Here is a 19,370-nt window from a genome sequence, read left to right on the forward strand (position 1 = left end):
ATTTTGTGCTGCTAATAACAGAATACCCAAAACTGGGTAATTTATAAAGAACAAAAATTTATTTCTCAGCATTTCGGAGGTTTGGAAGTCTAAGGTCAAGGAGCTGGCAGGTTCAGTGCCTGTTAAGGGCCCAGTTTCTGCTTGTAAGAAGGCTATATCCTTTGGAGGAGGGGAACACTGTTTCCAACATGGCAGAAGAGGGGAAAACAAAGAGAGAGGACCCACTCCTGAAAGCCACTTTCTAAAGGCATTAAACCCACCCATGAGAGCAGAGCCCCCAAGGCCTAATCACCTCTCAAAGGCTCCACCTTCCAGTGCCATTACACTGACAATTAATTTTCAACATGAGTTTTGGAGAGGACCAATTTATCCATAGCATGCATCAAGCTATTTACAACCTCAGGTAAAATGTAGTTTGTGCTGATCCCAGGTTCTGGTAGGTAGCAGCATGTGTAAATTCAGTAGATACGGTCATTACTGTAGTCAGTGGCCTAACCCAGAAGTCTTAGAAGCTTTAAGTGGATAGTGGATAAGCCATTATGAAATGACTTTGAGCTTGTGACATGCTGTTGGAAGGTGTTTTAGGATACTGTATCAAGGGTCTTCAGAAGGAATAAGATTTCTGGGAAGAAGTTTGTCACTTTAGAGGCTACTCCAAGAAGCTCCAGATACTGTGTTAAGTTCCTTGAATTTGTTATAATATTTTAACTTGCTCTAGCTCAATGAGCTGAGCTGAGGATGAAGTCCAATTTAGAGATTAAGACACTGAGCCTCAGAGGAGTTTGTGTCTTAACCAGATGTATAATTAGTGGGAGAATCGGGGCTTGAATCTAGGTCTATCAGATTCCAAATCCCCTCAACCTCTCTGCTACACCACACTGCCTCAAGAACTGTCTTGAGGGCAGGATGCTGCAGGATGATGGTTGGCTAGAAGGCAAAAGATTCCCTGAGTAAAAGGCATTTGTTTTCCCCAGAACATCTTAGAGTCTTTCCTGAATTGACTGGCCTACATGTCAATGTCTATTTTGATATCTATTGACTAACATTTATCTCTCTCTTCTTCTCTCCCTGCCTCCCTCTCTCCCTCCTTCCTTCTTTCTTCCTCTTTAATTAATATTAATATTTCTTACAATATCCAGCTCCATTCTTTCCATAACAAGCCAGAAAAATGGGAGGATTTGGGTTAGAGGTAGATTCATCCTCTAGAATAGTGAGGACTAGGGGATGAGGATGGAAAGACATTAATATTTTTTAAAAATGGAACATTCTCCCTCAGCTGCTTTAATTGTAGATAATATTCCATTATTTTCAAGAGTTCATTTAAGATGTCCTGGATTTTCAGGCAGTTTCATGATCTATCTCTCAAGGTTTACTTCTTCCCTGGACACTTGTCAGATCATTCTTATACACAACGAGCTCTTCAGTCATCCTCATGTGTATTTATTTCATGTGACACTTATTGTATAATTAGATGTATATGTACATTTGTATCCTAGATCAGGAATTTATTAAGGTTAAAAATTTAATCTTACATATCTTTCCTTCCTTCTCAATACTTTCAGAATAACATACAAAATAGGACTCAGTAAATACCTACTGAACACAGGTATTTTACTTTGAGATGAGGGGAAACAACAAATGCAAATTGTTTTTGTTTGAAATTTGTAAGTTCATTTCAGTTGTCTCAAATAATATCAAGATAGTTTCAGTAGACAGTCAACTACATTGTATTATATTAAGCTTGATTTTTAATATTTGCAATAAATCAGCATGTTCTACCGTACTATAAAAATTTATTAATGGTTCACTTTTTACCAGGAGCAATGATCTAAAAGAATCACTTTTTAAAGTTCACTGTTTAATTCCTTTATCCTTTCTGTTATTTCTTTCCTTGTTCTTCAGAAGTTTGAGATAGCAGCCCATGGGGAAAAATGGCACTCAATTTATAAACACAGAAAAATAAAATTAGAAATCCTTATTAAAGTCTATATAAGGAGTAAAATAGAATATGATACATTGGGTTGGGGGGGCACAGGTTGAAGAAGTGATAAAGAGTAACATTTCTGAAGAAAAAAAAATCAGTAAAGTTGTTACAGTACTTTTTCCATGCCTTAAAAAAAGGGGTTTGTAGTAACTTGTGTTTAGTTTGTGTTCTCTAACAACACAAACTTGTGTAAATAGTGATTTATACACTTAGAAACTTACATAATTATTTTCTCCAAGGAACCTGAAGGACAGTAGTGGTAAATAATTTATTCATGACCACACTGATAGCAATTAAGTAAACCAGACTGTAATCTATCTTTTGAATATCAAGTCCTTGGTCTGTAAACTCCATGTATATAATTTTAAAAATAATTGTATTAATCCTCTCTGAGAGAAATATCTAGTTTTCCATTAATTTTCTTTGTTCAAATGTACTTATTATTTTTTAAACCTGAACTGTGAAGAGCCTCAGTTTGTCCTCTTTTCTCTGAAATTCACCATGCCTTAAGTAAAGTTTTATATAATCGCAGTTTTTATGGAGTTTTTGTAGGGCATATTTTATTTCAATTTAGTTTAATTTAACTTATCATCACACTAGTCTCTTTTCTTTTAAATATTTTTCTTTTATTTTGCAATTATAATGGATTTTTAGTAAGAAAATAAAGGAAATAGCATTTGTTGATGCTTATTATGCACCAAACATCTCCTTGAATGATTTTGTAGACATTGTTTAATATAATACATTCAAATAAAGACATCTCATAATTCAACATTCACTCAACAAATATATTAATAAATGACTACCATAAAACAGATATTGTGCTACAATCTGGGGATACAAAGAGAAATAAAATGTATTTTCTGATTATATAGGGTTCTTTCCAGTCAGAAAGAGTAGAGAGGGCAGATAAGGATCAAAATATTGCAGCTGCTATGATAAAAGTATGTAAGTTAATTATTCATTGATTAAATGGTACAACTGGCACTTTTAGGTGCTAGGGAAATGGCAGTGAATAAAAGACACAAACCTTTTCCTTAACAGAACCGATATTCTAGTAGGGATCCTAAGGAGCATAAAAGACCAATCATTTGGGGTCACAAAAGCTTAAATAGGAAAGGTAACATTTCTTTCTGGTCTGATTTAAAAGAACAAGCAAGCTCTAATTGGCAGAGAAATGGCTACTGGAAATCTTTGGAGCATCATTTATATATCAAAATGATTGAGTGAACATTGAAGATAGAGCTACTTTTCAATTTGTAACCTCATACCCTTGAAGTAATGCATACGGTGTGTTGTGAGTGGCTAGTTTCCACTATCAGGGTCCTTTCTGGAGCCAGTCAGTTCCTAAAGCTGTCAGTTCTCTACGTCTGTACTACCATGAAAGGTAAATTCATTTAAAGCTAAGTAAGGTAGAATGGTACAATTTGTCTCACTTGATTCAGTAGTAATGTGTTCAATTCTGTAATGTACGTTAGATCAGAACAGATTTTTCTTTCTTAAATGGAAGACTCTCAAGGATGTCGAACTTGTTTTTTCTGTTGTTCAGTCTTTCTAGCGTAATCTAAATGTGCTGTATCCATCTTATTCTTTCCTTGTGCAGAGATATTCCCTGGAAGTTATCTATGCATTAACTTTGCTGAACCATCAAAATTTAGGACAAACTATTTTCATAAAATGGCATTGAGTAAGTTATTCAGGGGCTAGATTTTCTAGATGACCTAAAATACCCATTCTTGCAACCTCATTTTGTTGTGAAATCAAATGAGATAATTAATGAATGTGAAATGCACTTTGGAAACATCAAATGCCAAAACCTTGTGAACTCCTACAATTGATTTTATTCTTATTGTTAATTTCAGTGAACAGGGAGCTACATATTAGCCTCAAGCATTATTTCTCCTTCTACCACAATTTTTAACTAGATTGTGGAATATTGAAAATTAGCAAAAATGACTATGTTCTCTAAGAACATTTCATGTAATCCTACCTGTGAATCTCTTTGTAGCCCTTATGAAACTACTTATCTCTTTACATGCTTTTATTTGTTATCAGATTTTTTTTCTAAACATACTTTATTGAACCTACTTTGCTTATTTGGTAAACAATTATTGAATTTCAACACCATGCTGGGCACTAAAGACATTGAATTGTAAAACAGTCTCCATCAAAGGAAGGAAGGTGAGAATAAAAAATTATCATTATATTAGAAGTTGGTAGTTCTATGACAAACATATTTAATGTATCAGCTATACATATAACCTAGTTTTCCTTTTCTTAGCATATCACCTCTCTGTAATTTTTCTTAAATATGTATAGAATAATCTGAGTAGCATATTGAAATCAAGATTCTTGGCTCCGCTCCTAGAAAGAATCAATAGTTCTGGGAATCTGCATTTTCATAAGGACCAAGTATAATGGGAACTGGTAACCCTTGGACTTTACTTAAGAGAGTCCTTTTGTGATGTTTCCCTTTTGCCCAGGACTTCTCCTAGTGAAGGCCTCAGGAGGCCTCCATTCATCACACCATCTGTCTGTCTCAATGTCATCCTTTCAAACTGCCAATTTAGGTTATCCAGCTCTACTTTCCTTCATTACCTTGACTTGAAGTGATCCTCTGTAGTGATGTGCCAGTCTTGTTGAAGTCAGTTGTACCTAGTGTCTGAGAATGATACCAGTAATTGTTGTCTCACTTAAAGGCTGATTCTAATGGTGAGATACCTAGAAGAAGATGCGAGGGAATGCCCCTCTCATGACATGGTGAGAGAATTTTTAAAGAAAGTCTTGAATCACATCAGCTGAGAAGTGCTTACCCATAGGGAAATACTGAACAAGTATTAATCATTTAATCCTCTATAAATAAATCTATGAAGCAGGTACTATTATTACATTATTGTTGCATTACTACATGAAGCAGGTACAATTATTATATTCGTTTCATAAATGAGGACACTGAGGCTCAATAACTTTACCAATATCACATAGATACTAAGTGGTAGAGCAGATGTAAACTCAAGTGGACTGGCTCTAGAGTTCAGTGGACAACTATACTAGTGTTGCCTTTCTCTTAGTCAAAGGTATATCCTGTGGAGCCTTTGCTACCATCATTCTTTTCAGAATGACTTTTAGTAAGTTATGCTAACAACTGGAAAAGAAACAAAAACAAACACAAACCTCCAAAGTAAAACAAAACAATGCAAACACTACATAAAATAGTTTTTAGTGTATTCTTAGGTCAAAGATATATTTCAACCTCACATTTCAGGACATTTCTAATGAAAAAAAAAAAAAAGAACCCAATATACACATGACAACATATAGTAACATATCTCAGGTTCTCAAGAGAAAAGATCACAATTCAATTTTTATTTTCTTCCCTGAAATACAGTTTACTCTCTAGTGAACATAAATTTTTGAATCAGAAAGATCAAACTTCTAATTCTGTCCTGTTATTTACTTACTTGATAACCTATGACAATTTTCTGACCTTACTTAGTTCTCATCTTCTATGAAATGTGACAAGCAAGTTTTGGTCAATATTAAAGACATAGTGCCTGGAATATAGCAATCCTTCAACAATCAGTACTGTACATATTTACCATTATTATTATTATGAGCAGTTATAAACTTAATTTAGTAGAATATAAAAACAAGTTTAGACAGAATGCTTTGGGCAAAATAAATATATTCTCAAAGTTTACTTGATACTGAATCTTTTTCCTTGGACAGGTAAGGTTCAAATACATATACCCTTGCTTTTGTCAAGTGACAAAAAAAAAAAAAAAAAAAGGAGAGAGAGAGAGAACAGTCAACGACAATTTCCTCTTCCTTCTTCAGTGGTCTGTCTGGTTTATAACTTAGAGTCCTGATGGGAAAATGCTTAATTTGCTCCCGTGAGAATGTCTCTTCTGAGATGGGCTCATTTATCTTCACCAGGTGATCAACCCAACACTCATCAACTGTTAGCCATGGCATCACGCCTGCGGGAGAATGCTGAACTTTTTCAGTCTGATGAGATGCGACCTGCTAATGATCCCAAGGAGAGAGCATCCAACCGCATCCGGATGCTGAATGACATTCTCCAAGATATGGAGAAAAGCTTTCTGGTGAAGCAGGCGCCGCCAGGTTTTTATAGGTAGGATGCATGTCTCAAAAATTATATTTTTTTGCCCTAAATTAAATGTTTATGTTTAACTTTCAGATTATGTACCTTCTATGAACATAACAGTATTTAAAAAGAAACTATAAAGCAGTTACTCATTTGAGGAACTTCCCTCCGCAAAGAAAAATTAAACTGCAGAAATATAAAATAACAGAAACTTGGCTTAGCAGTAGCACAGAGAAAATGAGTAAGAATTGTCTTACATTAATTTCAATATGAGTCAAATGTGATATGGCCAATGAAAAAGCAAATAGAATTATAGGTTGCACTGAGAGAAATGTACTTTCTTGACGAGATCAGGGAATAGGTCCATGCTATTTTTTCCTATGAAGATCCCATCTAGATTAATGTATTTAATCCTGGAAACTACATTTTTATGTTGGCGTTCAATAAGTTTAATATTTAGGGGAAAGTGGGATTTAGACGGATATTGAAACAACTGAAGAATTAGGCTTGTTTGGTTGGAGAGTCACATGGAATGCTCTCTGAAAATACATTAGCAATTATATGGAAGGGAGATTAGATACAGATTCAGAGAATACTATGAGTACAGTATGGCTTTGTTTTTGAAGTTCCTTGTTCCTTATATAGTAGAAGATAAATGAAGAAAACATGAAGTTTAAAAGATTACGGTACCCATCACTCATCATAAAACCAAGTCATTAAAACCACAATGAGAAACCATCTTACACCAGTCAGAATGATTATTATTAAAAAGTCAAAAAATAACAGATGGCGAGAAAGCGGAGAAAAAGTAATGCTTATACACTACACTGTTGGTAGGAATGTAAATTAGTATAGCCTTTATATATACTTGGAAAAAAGTATGAGATTACTCAAACAACTAAAAATAGAATCACTTTTCAACCCAGAAAGCTAATTTCTGGATATCTACCCAAAGGAAAACAATTTTTTATATCAAAAAGATACATGCATTCATATGTTTATCACAGGACTAGTCACAATGGTGAAGTCATAGAATCAACCTGAGTGTCTATCAACATATGATTGGATTAAAAAATGTGGTATATGTACTCTATGGAATACTAAGCAGTCATCAAAAGGAATGAAATCATGTCTTTTGCAGCAACATGGATAGAGCTGGAGTCCATTATCCTAAGTGAAATAACTCTGAAACAGAAAATCAAATACCACATGTGCTCACACATAAGTTGGAGATCAATAATAGATACAGATGGATATACAGAGAGAAACAGACACTGGAAACTGCAAAAGAGGGAGAGTTGAAAAGTCACATACTGGATGCACTGTTCACTATTTGGGTGATAGGTACACTAGAAGCCCAAACTTCACCATTACATAATATGTCCATGTAACAAACTGGCACATATACCTCCTGAATCTCTACACATTTTAGAAAAAGATTATGGCATATTTAAACAGTTTTTATTTAACTGATAATTCTATGAGACACAACATATAAATACATACTCTTCTGTTTAGTATATACATATGTAATGTGTGTATTACATGACATATTTAGTATATGTATATGTGTATATGTAGTATACATATGTATATATTTGTGTATATATATTTTATATATGTGTATATGTGGGTATGTGTATGTATGTATGTATAATTTTATGTAGTGTGGAAGTCTAAATTTGTGGCCCTTTAGGACTGAAAGTTCTGGCCTAAACTCCTCCTACTCCATTCTTCCCCCGATATCTCTTTGCCTCCCGCATATTCTCATGATATACCCTGGTCTAGACATACTATGTATAAACAAAGGTTTTAACTAGGACTAAAGAATTGATGTACAGGTATAGAAATCTTCATTACATATGAGAAAAAAGTAAAAGAATAAATATTTTGCTATTATAAAGTAGCAAAAGCCTTATCACTGCAGACATTAAACAATAGGCTGGGTGGCCCTAAGCACCTGAATATTTGGACCACATGAGGTTTAAGGTGCCCATTAGTACTAAAGTTCTGTGACCTCACACATCACGTAATCTTTCAACATCTTAATTTCTACATCTATAAAAGGAGATGGTGGAATGAGACTCCTTAATAATAAAAGATGTTTTTAAAGCCTGATATTTGATAATTTTCCTTTATGATTTTAAACTCATAAAGGTATGAGTTTAAAGATATGTTTAAGACACTTTGTAAGCTCCTTGTATTTTTTTAAGCATCAGGGACATAGCTGTCACCTTAAGTTACCTTCCCTGATGAGGTATATTCTAGTGGTGGGAATGGGGAAACAGAATGAACAAAGTAATTAAATAAATATAATGATGCTAGATGTAATAATTGCTGATGAGAAAAATCAAACCACATTTTAAAATCTAGCATTACTAAAAAGTCATAAAGTAGATAACTTAGGTTATATATATATATATAGTAAATTATTCTATTTACTTTTAAGAAAAATTCAGAAATTATTACAAATTATATGGAAAGAACATAGTTTTGTATAATACAGTAAGCTTTCCCCGTTTGTCTTTCTTGGCACTTGCACTGGAAATGGAAGACCCTTCTATGTTCTAAATTATACATCTGGTAAACTTTTTATTATCCTTTCAAAAATGTTTATGAACTCAGTTTACTTGATCATGCATTTTGAGTAGAAAAGTAGATATTTGTCTGCCCCTGAGTTAAAAATGATTAAACGTTTTTTTCCTGTTAGTAATGTAATTACATATACCTTGTGTTCTCATTATGCAAGCCTCAAAGTATTGATTATAATAATGTGCTAACTCATACAACAAACTTTAGGAGTGAAAGCTTTTGGTTCACTATTTTGAAATTGTGCTAAACTATTACTATAGTTATTGAAGGGATACATGTCTCCCGTTCTTTTCCTTAGCTCTATTAATTCATGTTAGTTTATTAATTTATATATATTAATTTATGTGTGTATACATATATATACTATAACAGTGTAAATAGATTACTTTCATTTAGATGTATCTGACTGACCTTTATCTCAAAATTGTCACAAATTTGTACTTCATTTATAAAATACGTAACAAATCATCCTACTTCATGTTTTTTCTTGATAGCTAATTCACATTTCTAAAAATTACTGATGCAAACATTTCAAAATTACAATAGGATTTACACTCTCAATGGTTATAAGCACATTCTCAATGGGGAAGGAAATATTCAAAGTAAAAATTTGAGTTTAAGCAAATGAAAAGTAGATTATTTATAGCGATAATTATATAGAGATAAATTACAATTGTTAATAATATTGTACAAAAGAACATTTGGTGAACAGGGTTCAATTTATTTTTAATGTTAAACAGTCTTTAGAGATGTTATTCACATAAGAATCTCACTCTTTAACCCATTGGACATACAGAATTCTCATCTAATACACAAGAAAGAAGTGAAAAATGATTTTCATTTTAAGAAAGTTCTTGACAGAACTTTACTGTATAAAGCCAAATACTTCATTTTGCATTTAGATCATGTCCCAAAAAAAATCGTCTCAATAAAAGTGCCACTAAACATTGGAAAATATTATTTTTGGAATATGCAGAATAATATTCCCAATAATCTGGAAACAGAAGATTCAAAGATTTTGAATCCTATGATGTTGCATCTAAAGTTGGCTCCTCATTGAACGCTGCTCTGTGCAATACTGCTGGAAACTGGCAATATAAGATCCCTACCTTCAAGGAGCTTAATTTAATTCAAGAGCTAAAATACATAAATTATATATCAAATACAGGTACAGAATACTTACTCAAAGTACCCAATGAATACTACAGCCAAGAAGTACTTTTGTGATTCAGTGAAGAGAGAAAGTATTGTCTTGTGGTAGTCAAGAAATACAATTTTTTTTTTTTTTTTTTTTTTTTTTTTTGGAGTCTTGCTCTGTCGCTCAGGCTGGAGTGCAGTGACGGGATCTTGGCTCACCGCTACCTCTGCCCCCTGGGTTCAAGCGATTCTCCTGCCTCAGCCTCCGGAGTAGCTGGGATTACAGGCACATGCCACCATGCCTGGCTAATTTTTGTATTTTTAGTAGACACAGGGTTTCACCATGTTGGTCAGGCTGGTCTCAAACTCCTGACCTCGTGATCTGCCTGCTTCGGCCTCCCAAAGTGCTGAGATTCCAGGCGTGAGCCACCATGCCCAGCCACAGAAGACTTTATAGGGAAAGAGAAAGATGTATATGGGCTTGAGGGAATGATAGTATGCCCATTAAATTAAGGTGCATTTCCAGGACGACAGTTTGAAGAAAGACACAAAGGAGAAGTTGTGTGTGGTGTGCTCAGGAGTGAAGTGTAAAAGGTAGACTAGTTTGAATGGTCATTGGGTTCATGGTTATGCAAAGGTAGGTAAGATCAAATTGTGGAGTCCCTTAAATGTTCTGTTGAGAGGTTTGGGCTTTATTTTTCAAGGACACAAAAAAACCATGGAGAAATGTGTGTTGTTAGGAGGATTTATCTGGTGTTCCTGAGAGGGTGCACTGGAGTCAGGAGAGAGCAGAAACCTTTAGGAAGAATATGGGAGTAGGAAAGGCATGGGGTGAAAAGAACATGAATTGACATGTTGGTGTCAGGAACGAAGAGCCAAGGGCCAATTTAGGAGGTGATGTTTAGGAAGAATTGGTTAATTTAGTGATTGTGTGTCTCTAAGAATCTTGTTGCAGATTGATCTTAGAATTCCTCTAGGTCTAGGTGGGAAAACAGGATTGAGTACTGGAAAGGGCCTCTTCTCTGCCCTATTTATCTAGCCATTTAGGTAAAGCACTCTGTGTCTACATGTAATTATATGAAGATCTGTGGATAAAGATAATTTCTAAAGTCATTTCCAGCTCTACAGACTATTAACTCTCACAACCTCTGTTTTCAAGGGGCATCTAATTCTGAGTAAGGGGAGAGGGAAAGGGCACCAGGATAGACTGCAACGCCATAAATGGAAAAGCTGTGAAGTACATTGGAAGTACTGAACTTGGTCAGTAGTGGGGAGCCAGCAAAACAATATCTATGTTCAGGGACCACGTCAGTGAAAGTATGTTGAAAATTACAAAGCGTCACGAAAATATCACTACTATCAAATTCGGCAGTGTAAAATTTGACTTGTTGCTCTTGAGTAGACAGGGGATTCTGTATTTTCTTAAGAATTCTAAATCTTCTATCTCATTCCTTCCTTTACTGTCATTCCAGTAGGCAGTGCTCTACCACTCCTGGGTACTGTGTGTGTCTGGAGAGATCTCTGGGCATCCGCGTTTTGCCATTAGATCCTTTTTTGCTCCCTGTAGTTATTACTCTACAAAAGCAGAGCAAGAAGTCTGACCTGGTAAACCTGTGCATTCCCACTATAAAAAGCTTTTCTTAAACAAATTGATAGTCTTTATTTTTTAAAGCAGGTTTAGGCTTAGAAAATAATTGAGCAGAAAGTACGGAATTCTCGTATGACTCCTCAGCATCCCCTCTTCCTAGACACAGTTATCCCAATTGTTAAAATCTTGTGTTGGTATATTTGTTACTATGAGCCAATCTTGATACAACATTGGTGAATCAATATAGATACAAACTAAAATGAATAGTTTAATATCAGGGTTCGCTCTTTAGGTTGTATATTCTTTGGGCTTTGACAAATGTATAATAATATGTACCCACTGTTGCAGGGTCATATACAACAGTTTTACTGCCCTAAAATCTCTTGTGCTCCACCTATTCATTCCTTCCTACTGAACCTCTGGCAACCACTGATCTTTTCACTGTCTCCATAGCTTTGCCTTTTCCAGAATGTCACATATTTGGAATAGTACAGCATGCAACCTTGTTGGATTGGCTTCTTTCACTTAGCAATATGCAGTGCATTTTCTCCATGTTCATTTCTTTTTATCACTGAGTGGTATTCCATTGTATAGCTATACCAGTTTGTTTATTCATTTATCTATTGAAGGGCATTTTTGTTGCTTTCAAGTTTTCGCAGTTGTGAACAAAGTGACTATACATATTTTGGTGCAGGCTTTTTTGTGGGCATACATTTCAATTTATTTCAGCAGATAATAAAGTGTACAATTGCTGGATTATGTGGTAAGCCTATGTTTAGTTTTGTAGGAAACTGCCAAACTGTCTTTCAAAGTGGCTGTACCATTTTTCATGCCCACCAATAGTCAATGAAACTTTCTGTCGCTCCACATCTTCATCCGCATTTGTGTCAGTGTTTTGGATTATAGCTATTCTAACAGATGTATGTTGATATTTCATTGTTGTTTGAATCTGCAGTTCCCCAATGGTATATGATGTTGTGCATCTTTTCATATGCTTATTTGCCATCTACATATTTTATATGATGTGGTATCTGTTCAGCTCTTTTGCCCATTTTTAAAATTGAGGGTTTTTTTTCTTATCGTTGAGTTTTCAGGCATATTTTTATACTTTGGACACCAGTCCTCCATTAGATACATGTTTTGCAAAAGATTTTCTCTCAGACTATGGCTTATCTTTTCACTCTCTTAACAGTGCCTTTTGCAGAGCCGAAGTTGTTAATTTTAATGAAATTTGAAAATTAAATTATAGTTTTAATAAAATTCAGTTTACCAACTTTTCTTTCCTATGCTTTTTGTGTCATACTTCAAAAGTTATTGTCAAACCCAAGGTCACTCAGATTTTATCTTATATTATCTTCTAGAAGTTTTGTAGTATTGCATTTTACATTTAGTCCTGTGATCCATTCTGAGTTAATTTTCATGAAAAGGATAAGGTCTGTGTTTCAATTCTTTTTTTTTTTTTTTGCATATAGATGTCTGGTTATTCCAGCATTGTTTGTTAAGACTCTCCTTTCTCTGTTGAATTGCTTTTCGTCATACAATATAGTTTTAATATTGCTTTTTGTGATAAGCATCTCACTTGTTCACATTAGAATAGCTTTCAAAATTAAGAACACCAAATAACAATATTATAAGAGAGCACTGGACTTGGGATCTTTAAAAGTAGGAAGAGATTTGAGATGAAAATTTGTCTTTTTCTTCTTAAATGGTCTGCAGCAAGATAATTAGCATTTCTGAGCATCAGGTTTTCAGCTCTAAAACAGATCTCAAAAGATTATTAATACTTCAGACTCTGATAATGTTCTTATTTCCAAAGCTCCCCCATATCACTATTAACCAAGGGAGACATATTTAAAAATTAAGTGACACCAATTCTCTCTCCCCAGAATCACAGCAGTGAAGTATTTCCTTCATGTTTAATTTTCAATGTATTGTCCTTCCCTTTATTAAACCTTTGCTTATTGCTTGCCAATTGAGGGGTTGCAACATCTCATAGAAAATAGACTTTGAGGAGTGACATTAAATATGCAGTTAAGAAAAGAGTAAATAAAATATCTAAGTAGCACTAGCTTCTAAAATAAATCTTGGGTCTTTAAATGACAAACCTTTTCCAATAGAAAAGACTTCTATTAAATCACTTTCTTTAGGAGTTTGGGGAGTACTGTTGTATAAGCATCATGGTCTTCTGGGGCATATTCTCCCACACGTTTTAAGTTTTGACATTTAAACTACTTTTTAGATTTTGGAACCAAACATTTTGTGGTTGAAATTTAATATCTTTTTAAAAAGTGCGTCTTCTTAGCTTATTTTAGCAAATTTCAGCAAGATTTCTAGCCTTGTCACAAATTACTCCAATGTTTAAGGGTATGAGTCCTTGAGGTTACTCTTGTGTCTCTATCTCCTTTCTTCACTCACCCATACACTAGCTTACATAGTCTTAAAATGAGAGAGCAATAATGATTGCCCTCTCTTTTATTCAAAGTGATTGGACTAAACTGAACAGAAACAGAAAGATCTTTGATTTTAATCTTTTAGTATACAAATAGAAAGCCATGGGATTTCAAAACTGCTCCAAACAAAAATATAATGACAAAGGATTTCTATTAATATGCTGCTAATAACATGTGTGTAAGGTATATGAACATGACCCCACATTTATGCATTAAGATGGCACATCTCCGTAAAAATCTCATCTTTATTCTCTCTCCACATTTAAAGAGATAGCAGTTAAACAGTAATAAGGGTTTCCTTTCTTCCCCATTCTGACACACACATACACACACACACACTGCTGCATTACTGTGGTAAGATAGGTTTATCGGGAAATTTTACAAAAGGATAGGAAATTTGGTGTGGCTTTGGAAAAGAGAATCAGAGATTCACTCTTTCATTTGTGTTGATTTGAAAGGCGTGAGAAATCAAGAAAGCAAACATGAGCTAGTGTCTAATTCTGACTGCTAGATAGAAATAGGACTCAGGAAAAGTGAACATCCTCCAACACCACCATTAGAGATGAATTAAAGTCTAATTATTACATTTAAAACAAAACTATTGATTATGGTCTAGTATCCCATTGTTATTTTTTATGTATGGTATTTCAGTTCAATCTTGGCTAAGCAGACTACAGGGACTATCTAAGTAACTATATTTACATTGTTCTTTCTTTGGGAAAACACTTCTGAGTTCCAAACAATGGCCATAATCAGGAGTTTGGGGAGCACAGCCTATTTGTAATTTGAGGGACAGTACATGTATGTGTATATACATGTGCATGCCTTGTGTATCTCTGGCATTGTGTCCTTATGTAAGATGTCACAGCAGGTTCATAATAAAGGAAATTATTTCAGAGATTGCCAGAATGACCTTGTGGAAGTTCAGGGGACCATTTCAAGCTAATCCTAGCCAAGATCATTTTTTTTTTTGTTAGCATCCTTGAAAGCAGAAAAATAGCAATGTAAATGTCAAGATGCTTCTCCCTTTAACCAAGAATAAACAAAGAAAGCAATCCACTAAAAGTATTTTTCAAACACACAAGCTCCCAAAACTTTGCTTTTGAAAGATGTTAAAATCGGTTTATACTTAGGCAAGCAATGACATGAGACAGAACTATTAAAAAGCCACATTTCTCAGGTATTATATAATCAATTTCCATCTACATATTCAGTACATACATAAAATTAAGAGGTTGAAACCCAACCCCCCCCAAATCACTTCAGAATAACAATGATCTCATTATACAGTTTTCATGGTGTTTTAATTAGAGTTAGTTATATAAGTCCCAATAGAACCTCATGTTCCGCGTTTGATTAGGATAATGACTACTTTGTTCGGGTTGTACTTTCTTTTAGTGAGGTGTGGGTGGTCTGAACAGAACTAAAACCCCAGCATTATTTCTCTTGTCATTAATTCTATCAGCAATGCCTCTGATTTCTTTAGACTATGAAAAATAACTAGTGATTAAGAATTACCATAATGCTTTTAACATATTTTAATAGCGACCACTTGCACAAAAGAATCTATGTAAGAATGCAAAATTTTATAATCTACGCAATGACAATGTAAAATTTCCAAAAGAAGGTTGAAGACCTGGCTCATATACAAAATCTTTGTAATGTTAATCATTATATACATTTCCTTTTACCCTTTTATGAATAAATACATACATTAGTTTTATAATTATGTATCCTTTCATATTTTTGTAGTTTCCACTTCTAAAAGGAGCAAAAAAGCTCCCAAATTTTAAGAAAAACCAATTAATATACTGAAATTCAAGCCTCATTTTTTTCAGTCACTCATTTTGTCAATATTAAAACAAAGAACATACCTCATTTTAACAGACAGCATTCAAACACAATTTGACTAGACATTTAACAACTTATTTCAAGGCTGGTTCAACATTCGCAAATCAATAAACATAATCCAGCATATAAACAGAACCAAAGACAAGAACCACGTGATTATCTCAATAGATGCAGAAAAGGCTTTTGACAAAATTCAACAGCCCTTCATGCTAAAAACGCTCAATAAATTCGGTATTGATGGAACATATCTCAAAATCATAAGAGCCATTTATGACAAACCCACAGCCAATATCATACTGAATCGGCAAAAACTGGAAGCATTCCCTTTGAAAACTGGCACAAGACAGGGATGCCCTCTCTCACCACTCCTATTCAACATAGTGTTGGAAGTTCTGGCTAGGGCAATCAGGCAAGAGAAAGAAATAAAGGTATTCAGTTAGGAAAAGAAGAAGTCAAACTGTCCCTCTTTGCAGATGACATGATTGTATATTTAGCAAACCCCATTGTCTCAGCCCAAAATCTCCTTAAGCTGATAAGCAACTTCAGCAAAGTCTCAGGGTACAAAATCAATGTGCAAAAATCACAAGCATTCTTATACACCAGTAACAGACAAACAGAGAGCCAAATCGTGAATGAACTTCCATTCACAATTGCTTCAAAGAGAATAAAATACCTAGGAATCCAACTTACAAGGGATGTAAAGGACCTCTTCAAGGAGAACTACAAACCACTGCTCAGTGAAATAAAAGAGGACACAAACAAATGGAAGAACATACCATGCTCATGGATAGGAAGAATCAATATTGTGAAAATGGCCATACTGCCCAAGGTTATTTATAGATTCAATGCCATCCCCATCAAGCTACCAATGAGTTTCTTCACAGAATTGGAAAAAACTGCTTTAAAGTTCATATGGAACCAAAAAAGAGACCACATCTCCAAGACAATCCTAAGTCAAAAGAACAAAGCTGGAGGCATCACGCTACCTGACTTCAAACTATACTACAAGGCTACAGTAACCAAAACAGCATGGTACTGGTACCAAAACAGAGATATAGACCAATGGAACGGAACAGAGACCTCAGAAATAATACCACACATCTACAGCCGTCTGATCTTTGACAAACCTGAGAGAAACAAGAAATGGGGAAAGGATTCCCTATTTAATAAATGGTGCTGGGAAAATTGGCTAGCCATAAGTGGAAAGCTGAAACTGGATCCTTTCCTTACTCCTTATATGAAAATTAATTCAAGATGGATTAGAGACTTAAATGTTAGACCTAATACCATAAAAACCCTAGAGGAAAACCTAGGTAGTACCATTCAGGACATAGGCATGGGCAAAGACTTCATGTCTGAAACACCAAAAGCAACGGCAGCAAAAGCCAAAATTGACAAATGGGATCTCATTAAACTAAAGAGCTTCTGTACATCAAAAGACACTACCATCAGAGTGAACAGGCAACCTACAGAATGGGAGAAAATTTTTGCAATCTACTCATCTGACAAAGGGCTAATATCCAGAACCTACAAAGAACTCCAACAAATTTACAAGAAAAAAAACAAACAACCCCATCAAAAAGTGGGCAAAGGATATGAACAGACAGTTCTCAAAAGAAGACATTCATACAGCCAACAGACACATGAAAAAATGCTCATCATCACTGGCCATCAGAGAAATGCAAATCAAAACCACAATGAGATACCATCTCACACCAGTTAGAATGGCGATCATTCAAAAGTCAGGAAACAACAGGTGCTGGAGAGGATGTGGAGAAATAGGAACACTTTTACACTGTTGGTGGGATTGTAAACTAGTTCAACCATTATGGAAAACAGTATGGCGATTCCTCAAGGATCTAGAACTAGATGTACCATATGACCCAGCCATCCCATTACTGGGTATTTACCCAAAGGATTATAAATCATGCTGCTATAAAGACACATGCACAAGTATGTTTATTGCGGCACTATTCACAATAGCAAAGATTTGGAATCAACCCAAATGTCCATCAGTGACAGACTGGATTAAGAAAATGTGACACATATACACCATGGAATACTATGCAGCCATAAAAAAGGATGAGTTTGTGTCCTTTGTAGGGACATGGATGCAGCTGGAAACCATCATTCTTAGCAAACTATCACAAGAACAGAAAACCAAACACCGCATGTTCTCACTCATAGGTGGGAACTGAACAATGAGATCACTTGGACTCGGGAAGGGGAACATCACACACTGGGGCCTATCATGGGGAGGGGGAAGGGGGGAGGGATTGCATTGGGAGTTATACCTGATGTAAATGACGAGTTGATGGGTGCTGACGAGTTGATGGGTGCAGCACACCAACATGGCACAAGTATACATATGTAGCAAACCTGCACGTTATGCACATGTACCCTAGAACTTAAAGTATAATAATAATTTTAAAAAAACTGACCAAAAAAAATAAAATTTCAATTGACAATGAAATAAGAGTAATTAATCTGGGATCCAGTCTGCTAGTATCAAAATAGTAATCCTTTTGTGTATAACTGTTTGGGTTTTATAAAAATGTTTCTTTCAGTTTTAAGGTACATCCTCATTTAAAGTGAGAAAAAAATCACTGTTGTCATATTTGCAAGTCAAGACCCATTGCCAGTCTGAGAGTGAGTTGTGACTTGATGGTACATTGAATAATTAAGACTAACAATAACAACAATACTTTCCATAGAGGATGATTTGTTTATACCAGGGACTGTGCTGCACATTTTTCATGTATTATTTGTAACACTTCTAACAATTCTGCCAGATTGGTCTTATTATTCCCTTTATACATATAAGAAAACCAAGACTTAGAAAAGTTAACATGTGGCAGAAATGGGATTCAAATCTAGTTTGTTTTCTTTAAAACCAGTACTCTTTCTGCTAGGCAATACCACATACATTTGATCCAAATGATCCCTAGTTTGCTCAGATATCACCAATAAATTTAATTAGGTTTTAGTGTTAATAGAGCCAAATATGTATAAATTAAGTTTTCCACATTTCAGAATTACATCCCTTAACCTTGATAGTGACAAAATCGCATCTGTGAGACACCAAATTTATCCCTATGTCTGGAAAAGACATATGCCTTATTGTCCTAAATCAGTAACATTATCTTGTCTCAAAATAGTGTCTATCCCTTTGTGTCTCTGTAAATCTTAGATGTAATTTAAAAAGTAGGCATATTTCTCTGCCAAATCTCATATACTATAATTAAAAATGTTTTTACATAAATAACAATATAGTATAGGGGAGGGCTCAGTAGACTGGGAACTTAAGAGTTGTGGGCTGAAGACCCAAAAGGCTCCAGAATAAGTCACTTAACTTCCATGACATTTACTCTCTAATCAATTAGGTAAGAAGAGATAAACTAGTGAATCTGTAAGATAATGAAAATATTAGTTGAGGAAGTGTTCATAACTAATACAAATTGACTTCCATATTTTTAAATGCATTTCAGGGAAATAATTAGTTCAATGGGTTCCCTATGAAGCCATGTTAGACATTTTAGCATTTCTTTCTCTCTCCTTTATTTTATCTGCTATTTTATTTTATTTTATGGGTATAAATATCTTTCTGATTTAATGTGATCCAAAGAGAACTAAGAGAAAGGATCATGCTGAGTATTTTCT

General features: G+C 34.6%; 1 protein-coding gene across 1 annotated transcript in view; it reads left to right on the plus strand.

Moving 5' to 3' along the window:
• The window catches only part of NAALADL2 (N-acetylated alpha-linked acidic dipeptidase-like 2), a 68,271-nt gene that overhangs the window by 11,546 nt on the left and 37,355 nt on the right, over positions 1-19,370 (plus strand). The window contains exon 2 of the mRNA XM_011980362.1: positions 5,921-6,119. Within this exon, the coding sequence (XP_011835752.1) occupies positions 5,953-6,119 (167 nt within the window). The 5' untranslated portion in view covers positions 5,921-5,952. The remainder of the gene's footprint in view (positions 1-5,920; positions 6,120-19,370) is intronic.

Source organism: Mandrillus leucophaeus, unplaced genomic scaffold, assembly GCF_000951045.1.
Source record: "Mandrillus leucophaeus isolate KB7577 unplaced genomic scaffold, Mleu.le_1.0 Scaffold211, whole genome shotgun sequence".
In the NCBI taxonomy this organism is placed as follows: Eukaryota; Metazoa; Chordata; class Mammalia; order Primates; family Cercopithecidae; genus Mandrillus; species Mandrillus leucophaeus.